At 32.7% G+C, this 11,343-nt stretch overlaps 1 protein-coding gene across 16 annotated transcripts in view; it reads right to left on the bottom strand.

Annotated features, from left to right (window-relative positions):
• Positions 1-11,343, bottom strand: part of COL21A1 (collagen type XXI alpha 1 chain) — a 227,203-nt gene that overhangs the window by 14,224 nt on the left and 201,636 nt on the right. For all 16 annotated transcript variants that reach the window (XM_041725133.1, XM_041725150.1, XM_041725142.1 and 13 more), the window contains 4 exons: positions 6,876-6,920; positions 4,843-4,896; positions 3,158-3,211; positions 236-289 (listed from right to left, as the gene is read on the bottom strand). In XM_041725133.1, coding sequence (XP_041581067.1) covers positions 236-289; positions 3,158-3,211; positions 4,843-4,896; positions 6,876-6,920 — 207 coding nt within the window. The remainder of the gene's footprint in view (positions 1-235; positions 290-3,157; positions 3,212-4,842; positions 4,897-6,875; positions 6,921-11,343) is intronic.

Raw genomic sequence — 11,343 nt, 5'->3', positions numbered from 1 at the left:
AAATGAAGCCAAAGGGTATATTATGTCTTTATTACCCAAACCATGACAAAGTATCCAAAAGACAAATGAAACCTCACATTGGCCATTTTCTTTCACATCTGTTAATTCTGTAATATAGATAATCCTTCATATAGTGTAACTTTTCTTAAGGGATACAAAATGGTAATCTCATCAAATAATGAAGGGGATTTATAATTCTTTGAATATATTTCCAAAAGCATCAAATGATAATTACCTTTAGTCCAGAAGCCCCAGGCATCCCCTGAAGTCCAGGTTCACCTTTATTTCCCTGTCAATGCATCAAACCATTTGAATTTTTTTTAAATGTAGTCACAATATACCTGATATAGACACTTAAGGGAATATACTTAAAATAATTTTTACATTTTCAATTCTCTAACTGTTTGAAACATAGACTATGTTAAGCCTACCTATTAAGAAAATTTCTTTTAGGCAAGGAATGAGTCCCCATATTTATAAAGCTTCTAAAAGCATGTTTTAAAGCTAGCAGCTCCAAGTAGTGGACGAGAGTCAAATCCTTAGTGACCAGTGCTAATTAGCTGGATCTCCATACTCCAGAAGCCAGAGCCATGTATTTTAATAACATCCTATACATTGAGAATCTTCATCTTTGCCCTGTTTCAATTTCTCAGGATGACTCACCTTTCTGTATGCAACTGACAGAAAGAATATTAGCTTCCACTGTACAGTGGCTTTTTTGAAAAAATATGAACCAGAAAACATTTGCTTTGGGCTCTTTTTCAGGATTTGAGTGTAGTCCTTTCTAACAGAAGCTCAGAAGGCAAGACCAACTTGACAAGGCAGTGAATATAAAAGTATTTAAAAAGAGGCTGGATATATATATATATAGAGAGAGAGAACATGTCTGCTGGTTAAGAAGGAGAGACTGTCAAAGATAGTGCTGGTTTTCAAAAATACTTTGAAAGCTAAAATCTCCACCTTGTCAATGTCTGGCAAAAGCAAAAGCCAAACAGTATACTAATAAGTAAAGGTAACCAACTTCATTTTCAGCTTTTGAAAAGTTTCCCAGGTTCCTCAGGTTGAGAAACATATAAACACAATTTTTGACTTAATTAAATACATTAATTAAGCCATAGAACATTTCTACCTAAACAACACACAACAGCATTAATTAAGCCATAGAACATTTCTACCTAAACAAGTGATTAAGTGGAAATTCACAGAGGTGACAAGACTTGCTGCAAGTTACAGGGTTTGATTGTTAGCATATCCTAATGTCATTTAGATACTAATTTTCAAAACTAGAATATAGTATGGTTTAATGGCTTTTAAAAAATAAGATATTATAAACCAAATGAGTTTTCTAAATTTCTACCACAGAGTTTCAGCCTCATCCTTGCCCCATTTAATACAGCTTTTTTGGTGCCACTTTAAAATTCATACTAATTGACACTGAAGGCATAGTCCACAAACATGTTAGTTGACAAAACAGACAGAAATAAACTAACGCAGAGGTAAGTCAACTATGGTCCATAGGCTAAATCCAGCCCAGTGCATGGTTTTGTAAATCAAGGTTTGCCAGAACACATAGTAAGCCATGGCTGCTTTTGCAATACAATAGCAGAGCTGAGTAGCTGTAACAGAAGCTATAAGGCCCTGAAAGACTAAAGTATTTACCATCTTGCTATTTGCGGAACACCTGAGCTAATATACTACACGAAAAATAGCTGAAGTATCTCACTGAAAAGATTACATTTAAGAGGTATAATTTTAAGACTCTGAATCTCTTTTTAACAAAATAATTGCATAAGTACAAGATGAGAGAGAAAAGACTTTACAGTAATTCATATAAAAATAAACAAACTGATCCTGGAAAGAGCCACCTGCTTTCCCAGCCTTATCAGCAGAATCTACTCAAGTGGTGGATGCCATAGAGTATTGTTCTAAAATCTTTTATTGAAATTCCAGCAGATTTGTTATCCAGCTCAGTGTATATTAACAATGTGAAGTGGCTGATAAAAATAAGCTGATGAAATCCTAGGCTGATTTCTTAAGAATTAGAGCATCCAGAACACCCTGGGGAGTCCACTGTACCCCAGTTACTGAAGAGTATATAACTATTCTGTATCTTCTTAGAAAATGACTTTGAGAAATTATGGATAATCTTCACTTGGCAAGGTTTTTATACCAATTCTGTGCACACTACTGCTAGGACACACAATACTCCAAGGATTCATGAGGGTCCACCACTGGTGAAAGGGCAGCTACTTTCTCCTGATCATTGGGCTCCTATGATATTTTATCCTATTGTATTCTCTAAATAGTTTTAAAATTAAAAGTAAACAATTTAGCTCATCTACTCATCTTGTTTTATATGCCAGGGTCTATTGCTCGGGACAATGTCTAGTTAAAGGTTTAATTCTTCCAAAAAGCAATTCCATCATTTCTTTTTGGAAGGCTGTCCTACGTTCTACTCACTGAATAGTTGAGAATAGTCTGAGTCTAGCCAAATGTACTTGACTTGACCCTTTAATAAACCAAGGGGAAAAAAAAAGCTCTCTTAGCATAGGATTCCATACACCTAGAAAATGGTCAAACCATGGTATTCAGTTTCAGTTCTATTTTGAGAATAAACCTAACATCCTAAACATATTTGTCAGGTGTGCCTGACATTTTTTATAAAGATGAAAAATAAAGATAATATACTACCCTACACATGGTCCTGAAGGAGAGAATGCCTAATAAAACGCACAAGTCATTTTACAATAAAAATTCCATAAACATTCTACTAAATATAAATATCAAGAAGACAACCTAGAAACTGGTAAAAGGCTATCCTCAATCATAACTTCTAATCGTCTGCATTAGTAGGGTTTGGCACCAAATTCCCTGGAACTCCATCTACATAATCCTCACCACCCTTGGGATGACAATAAGAAGAGGAGGAGGTCAAATGGTGAGAGATTCTGGGCTCTTTCCAGCTTAAACCAGACCTGTTTTACATTAACCTGTTTTAATATGCTTAGTTTTTGTCTAAGATTTCATTTTTACAAATGACTGTTCTAGAATTAAAACCACATTTAAAATAAAATCAGTAAAATTACAAGTTTTAGTGAGTACATAAATGGTCATTTTCCACTAAGTTTTCTGTCTTATTTAGTTTTATTTTATTTACCTTAGATCCTGGTGTTCCAGGCTGACCTGGTGAGCCATCACGTCCCATTAAACCCTATATTTTTAAGTGGAAGATTTGAGAGTAATTTAGGAAACAATATTAAAAAATATTAAATCCATTTCCAAGGTGCACATTCTCATCATATTTAATCTGTTACAATATAATATAATATGGGGAAAATTTCCCCACATATATCCAAGTGAAGGATAATAAAAAATCTATACAAGCTAGCATGGAGGCCAGCAAAGCCCTCCTACAGTGGTTGCTCAAATAACCTACAAATAGCAAAAATTCCTGGAAAGCTAGTAAAAAAACAAATGTTTATTTTTTTTCCTACATTCTCACTTTCTTCCTTTTGTCAAGATGGCTAATAATTAGGTTTCTTCATAGATTCATCCTGGTCAATTTTACATTCAATTTCTATTTTCATAAACAATATTTTGAGTTACCATCCAATAAATTCTCTGAATATAACAATCTCTCTTCAAGTTACAAAATGGTCATATTTTAACTAACTATATGATTCAAAATATGACAACAATAATCACTCTAGCAACAAGGAACTAATTTAATTTAGATTCTACTCAAATACCACTACATACATTAAAAATATTTGCTTTCTCTTAAACATAGCCAAGGAAATATGATGAGCAAAAAACATGCAATTAGTATCATCAGAAAACATAATCTCAATATGATCAAATTGAAAATACCATGTCATCACTACTATGCTTTGCCATCAATTTAGGATATTATTACAACTATAAAATGTAAAATATACTGGTTCATAGCATCGTGTATAAAACATTAGATATGTTATAGATACATATTCTCAAAGTTCAGTGAGGTTCTAGCCAATACCTTCACTTTCTGGAAGCTAACTTAGAGACTGGTAAATAACCAAGTTTATTATTTTGATGAACAAATGACGAGGTAGTGACGGTGAAGATAGAGAATTACATTCTAAAGGGAAGAATCTTCTTTTAAACCTCCTCAAAGTTGAATTCACATCTAACACACAGTATTTTTCTTATTTACTCTTATATGCAAAATTCACCAAAGCAATGGACAAAATATCTGTGTTTTTAACTTACATAAAGTCATAAACTGTTAAACACAGAAGAGATCTGTTTTACTTAAACAAAAAGCTATTATAGGCAATTTAATTCATAGGTTAAAATCAACATCGCTTCTAGTAATTTTTATGCAATCCTGCACACGCACAATAGGATTTTCATAATTTCTAATATCAAATGCATATTGTCCTTTCCACTCTCAAAACTGCCAAAATTATTTATTTACTAACTTATGATATACCTGTTACCTCTTCTGAACATATTCTCCCTCATTAGTTTAATAAATGTGTAATTTAAAAAAAAATGAAAAGAGAACACTTATTAAGTTTTAGAATTTTCATGGTACTTAGTCTTTTAATGAATAGATAGAATATTTCTGGCTTATCTATATTAAGAGTTCTTGATCTTTATTTGGGGGACAAAATTTGAGAATCTGAGAATTTCTAGAAAAATGGACATAATCATTTTCATACAAAGGGATTTGTGGACTCCTCTAAAATGTCATTGTTACCCCCCACCCAGCCCCCAGTTTTACAAACTTCAAAAAAATAACTCCTGATACATAGTAACTGTATTTCAAACACCCTGATCACAATGACATTAACATACAGGAATCCCCGGAGCTCCTTTTTTTCCTAGTGGTCCTGGAGGCCCAATTTCTCCCTAAAATCAAATACAGATCAAATTTAAAATTGTAAATTATCAAATCATTTCCAGGAATTTCCTGCCAAATCATTATGGAATGAAAGTTCAATACCAATCACCCCAATCAGTCTGCTTCCCCTTTCTCTACTGTAAAACAGAAGCTTACATAGGGTAGAAAAATCAGGAACATAACACCTTAAAGATTTGGGCCTATGGTCTGTGGAATCACGAAGTCAAATATTTTTATGAGAAAATCAGGAGGGATGATGTCATTGTCTCAAAGGAAGACCTGAAAGTTCAACAAATAGTTGATGAGGTAAGATAACGGGAAAAAAAGCATGTGAAAAATTATCTTTTCTGTTACAGATTAAGAAACATGATACAAATATAAATTAAGAAAATATAGGATACAGAACAATAGCATTTATACTTTAGTTTCTTGGGTTGTGGCTAACTAGATACTCCAAGGGAGTCTTCAAATCATGAACAAGAATAACAACAAAAACCTGGAAAGAACATCCTTTGTGAGAGAGTAGGAATCTTTTAAGAAGTTGGAGAGGTCTTCAAAGATACCTTATTTTAATAAAATATATTCTGGGTTGAGACTATGATAATGAGGATTTGGAACTATGCAGAAATCTTGCCAGAGGTGGAGATGCAAAAGTCAAGAGGGCCGGAGGTGTCTAGAGCACATGGGAAACTGAATGGTGGGCTACACCTTGGGAAGAGGGCAGGAATCTTTAATACCTAAGACCACTCAGGACTCTTAAAGGGGGCTGATGTGATATCCATGACTAGCAGCAGGAGGCAGCTCTCCATGCCCCAGTTAAGCTAAAATAGCTCGCATCAATTAACATGAAGCAATGAGCTCATATTCATCAAGAAAGAAAGAGGCGGCAGCAAGCCACAAGACTGAGGGTTAACAGAAATTAAAAAAACTGCAGATACTGGAATTGTTAGAATTTAAAACAATATATTAGATCTTTACAAAATAAAGAATGGAATCATAAAAGACTATTAGGACTATAGATGGACTATGAGGCTATCAAGAATAAAAAGATGTTATTACAAAGTTGTACTTCTGGAAATGAAAAGTATGATTGTTTTGTTTTAAATCATTGATGGTTTAAACAGCAGAGTAGACACAGTAAAGCAAGAATAAGTACAGTAGGAAATATATCCAATAAAATTAATCAAAATACAAGAATCAAGGGTATGAAAATAAGAAGCTCTTCAGAAAGATGGAGGATGAAATTAGAAGGAATAAAATTCATGTAACTGTAATTCCAAAAAGAGGGAACAAAGATTGGAAGAGATGTCATTTGGAGATCTAATGAGTGATGTCTTCCACAGAGCCAGGAAGCAAACTGAATTATCCCTTGGGATGAATAAAAAGAAATGCATATCTAGATAGATTGTAATGAGTTTTAGACCATGAAAGACAAATAAAATATCCTAAATGAATCCCAAAGAAAGAGATCACTTACAAAAGAACAATAATTAGAATGAAAGTAGATGTTTCATAGTTAATAAATGGAAGCCTGGAGACAACAGAAGAAAATTCTCAATGTGTTAATGCAAAATAACTGTCAAACTTGAGTCGTATACCCTACAAAATTATTCTTCAAAGCCAGGAGTAAAATAAATATACCTAGATAAAATCTGAAAGCTGGTTCCCAAATATCTGTACTAAAAGAACTGCTAAAGGTATGGTTCAGGAAGTAGTAAAATTATCCTAAAAGGATGGTCTAAGAGCATAAGATGTGAAAGTAACCAAAGTAAAATAGATAGCACGTGTATAAATCCAAATTAATATTATCTGTATAAAACAAAAAAGTAGTTATAAAGACAAAATAGTTTCTGAAATTATATTATATTTGAACAATTAACTGCTGCCATGATGGTGGTAAGAAAGTATTCTATGTGAAGACATCGCCACTTTACCCTTTTAATAAACAGATCCAGCCCCAAATCGTTCAACTTCCATTAATGCTCACCTTTTGTCCCATTAATCCTTGGTTTCCAGGAAATCCTGGTATTCCCTAAAAAGTAATAAAGTAGAATTTTATTTTAAAAATGTATAGATTATATCATTAAAGTTGAGTAAGTCCTAGTTGGATTTTTAATTTGTAAATAATGCATAATTTTAAACTTATATCATCCACTCACATACAGTATAACACTGTTATTAATAAAAATCCAATTTTGGAAAAGAGAACATTTATGAGAGTCACTATTTTATGAACATCTACTGATATTTAAAGTTTTAAATAAAGGTTTTCAAAAAGAAAAGCTTAAGAGAATATTAATCTTGGCTCTTCTTTTAGATCAACATAAGTGATAAAGAAAGATACTTCATTTGAACATATTTCTATATTATTTAAAATGAATAATGCAAGAAAAACCATCCAGTCATAGGAGTTCAGATTCAGTAACAACAGTTCTAAAGGCCCCCACTGCCTCACAACCATAATTAAAAACTAGCAAGACTAACCAATATCCTCCAAACTGAGCATTAAACACCCAGGAACTTAATTCCTTGTATAGAATACAGCAATCTTTCTCCTAATGATTCTCTTATTGATAAAATCATGAAGAATATGCAGATCACAGTTTGAGAGACAGAAACAGAGAACCTAGATGCAAAAGTTCTCCAACAAGATTCAGAGAATATTAATGTTTATTGTATAAATTTGAGAATAACATTAGCACATTCATTAATGGGAAAGCCAGTTCTCATGGTCATTCAATGTAGCTACCAAAATAATTTTTCACTATCTAAAGGAAACAATAGTATTAATCAATTTTTATTTTTTATTCATTTTTCTTAGCTCCTTTCACAATGACACTTCAGTTAAAATAGGTAACATCTGAAATAAGTAACATAGAGGGTAGAAAAAGGAATTTGAAAGACAAAGAAATTGGGTACCATCAGTATTTCTTTGAAAGCCCTCTGCATTATCCGGGCTTTCAAAAAGAAAAAAAAGGTAAAAAAAAAAAAAAAAAGTAGTACACCTCCTCAGTAAACCAAGGGAGATGGTAGACAGGCCATTGCCAATGAGATCAAGTTATCTTCTATTACAGAGAGAGAATCAACCATTATTTTGATTTTCACATCTTGACTTTATTAACACAATATTGGTCAATGTATTAGCCACAATTATAATGCAAGACACATGCATATAGTTCTGGTTTTAAAATCTGAACTTGAATCATAAATTGGAATCCATGTTGATTTTATTTGGCTCCATTCATTTTGCCAGGGCACTACACCCTTTGCAGAAAACACAAGTTGTATGTGAGCAATGACTATAAACAAAGGGCTTGTAGTCTACTTGAAAACACAACCTTTTATAAACATACTAACTAGAAAATAACATAAAGCCATATAAATTTTATAGTAACATTATAAAACATAAGCATACTCTAAAACATAAAGCAAAATGAAAATAACTTAGTTCTATGTAGAAAGAACATAGAATAATATTAATTATATTCTTCTAAAGCAGAAAATGCATATTTTAAATGCAATCAATTAAGATCCTATTGTTCCAAATAAAGGCTTCCATTTCAATAGACCACAGTTTGACATGAAACCATCTGTAATCAACTCCCATTCCAATACACATATGTACAAATTCACTATAGGTTTAGATTAAGTTCTGAATTTAAATAAAACCTATCTGTAAAATCTTATCAGATACAAGACGGCCATATATTGTTCTATGCTGAAGCTGTACAGCTGTGGCCATGCAGTGTCCTTTGGCCCCAAGAATCTCTAACAGGATCATACAATTGCCCATGATACTATCAGACCTGAGAAGCTGAATTTCTTGCTGCACACTGTCCTTTATGGCTTAGAGTTTCATCACTATTCAAGTCTCTATGCCCTCAAACAATCTATGATATTAGTACAAATCAGTTACAGATATGCTGCCTCTACTCCTATTTCTGAAGCCAATTCCAGTGCCAGAAAAGCTACATCCTCACTGTGTGGGAAAACGGAGTTATGCCCAGGCACCCAAATCTCCACTTACAAGAAGCCCTTAGGAGAGCCCTCCTCCCCCACCCCAGTTCATTCCCTGGATCTGATCTGACACTCTATTGCCTAAATAATACTGATACTGAGCTTGGTCTCTATTAGGACATAGCCCCAAATCTTGTTATTTCAGCATATCACATAAAGTATTTGGGGGAAGATTCTAGATTTGGGAAAAAAAATCCTTTCCTATTGCCTTAACATGTTAGTAAAACATTAAAATATATTTCAGATTTATGAAGTCATATATTCTATGTCTAATTATGCCAAAAACCATTGCTTATTTTAAAAATGTCAACCACAAACACATAAAACTACATAATATAAAAAAATGATGCAAAGCTGATTTATAAAAGTAAATCTCGGCAAAACTAATATAATACCATGGGCATGCATGGAATAAAAGACTGTTGATAAAGAAATTAACCAGAACTGAAATCACTAAGAGCTATATTAATTAATAAAATTCTCCTAGATTTTATTTTCCTGGGCTCCCATTTATGAAAGTTTTCATAAACTTTGCCAATTTTACTCTAGCAGAAGTATTATTCAAAACCATTTGAAATTTACCAGTTTGTCAATCCGAAGCATTTAGTGACAATTACTTCATACGGCAAATGTTTTCCAAGCAAACTATTTTATATTTCACTTTTGGTCTGTGTGGTTTTGGGTTCAGGCAACTGTGAAAATGTATAAATAAAGACAGTAACAAGCCTTTTATTGGTAAGAGTAAAGGGGTATATTTCCCTCGCTTCTGTGATTTCAGTTTGGATTTGAGAAAGAGCAGAAAGTCAACTGGAAAATCCTGCATAATATTGTGGTGAAAAAAACGTTGACATAAAAAATGTTCTATAATCTTCTCTGTAACCATTAACCATTGATGTGTAACAAAAAGTCATTAAGAATAGAAATACATAATTTAGACTAAAGGGTTTGGCCCCTATTTCCTAAAGACCACGTTGTAATGAAGGAAATGTGTCCAAAGATAAAAAATATCACTTGAAAAAAAAATATCACTTGATACTTTCTCACATCCAATGAATTCAGTTATCTCACCCCTGAAATCAGAGCAACTTTGATCCAATCCGCTTGTAAGTAATACAATATTTTCGACATTCTAAAGACAAATCTAACCCATTAATAGTATTTTTATATCAAAAATTTTAACATTTCCATACAGTGGTATAGATATTTAATATGCAGTTATCAAAATATCAGATATCAAATATCAGAAGGTTATGTTTTCTATCATATCAGGAAGTGGTTTGTTTGTTCCTAAAGATTCATGAAGAAAAAGCACTGATATGTTGATAGCACTGTTCTTATTAGCTACAAAAATTACAACTATTATTATAATGATCATTAATAAAAAGCCCAGTGGAAGCAGTTACAAATTTAGACACTGAAGTCATCACAATTCTTTAAGAAAAATATAACCCAAAGTTTCAAATATATTTTCAGTTGAACCCAATGTTTTCAATCCTTTTTAAAAATTCCACACTAAACTGACAGATCATTATGAATGATGTGTAAAAGATTACTGTGGTAAGAGAACACTAAAGAGAAGTAACTCACAACCATAGCTGCCAAACCTAAAACAAACTAATATATAAGTACTTGCAATAAACCCATAATATGGAAATCACCAGCTTTACTATTCTTTTTAATACTTTAACACAGTTTTACTACTCTCTTTAATCTTTAAGAGGGAAAAAGTAATCTGAGTAACATTGGATGAATTTATTTTCTCTAGCCTACATATCAGTATCCACATGGGACTGGACCCAAACAAAGTACCAAAAGGTAAGTAATTTCAATAGAAAATGCTTTGGTAAATATTTCTGGACTACTCATGTTTGTACACAACATAAAATATTATGTCGGACATCAGAAATTACAGAAAGAGACCAGGAGTATCATCAGAAGGAAAAGCTGTCTTGAAGCCCTTACAAATTTGCTTCATGTTACTGGCATTTATCTTCAGCATCCTAAAAGCATTTCAACATTTTTAAAGGCCAAAAGATATTCTAAACAATTTTATCATAGTAAAAGTATTATTTTTCAAGACAAAACAAAAAAAGACAAATATTTAGCAAATTAAAATAACATACCTGAAAACCCAAAAGAGGAGAGGGGAGGACAAAGTTTAGTGACCCAGGGATGGTCTCTGCACTACCACATGATGGGAAAGTCATGGAATTACCCTGAACCCAGGAATCCAGACAATAATCTGCCCCTTTCCGTTGGCAAATGACATCATGCTTGTAAAATATATTAGGGAGTTAAAAGGAATGTATGCATATAGTCACATGTAAAACTGAAAACCAACTCCATCTGAAAGAAGTCCTAAAATGACAACCCTAGGGCTACTCTAAAATGAGTTCTGATCCTCTGAGAACCTAAAAAATACAGACTATACTTTTTGG

This window comes from Vulpes lagopus, chromosome 1 (assembly GCF_018345385.1).
Source record: "Vulpes lagopus strain Blue_001 chromosome 1, ASM1834538v1, whole genome shotgun sequence".
Classification (NCBI taxonomy): Eukaryota; Metazoa; Chordata; class Mammalia; order Carnivora; family Canidae; genus Vulpes; species Vulpes lagopus.
This window is presented reverse-complemented; position numbering and strand designations above follow the sequence as displayed.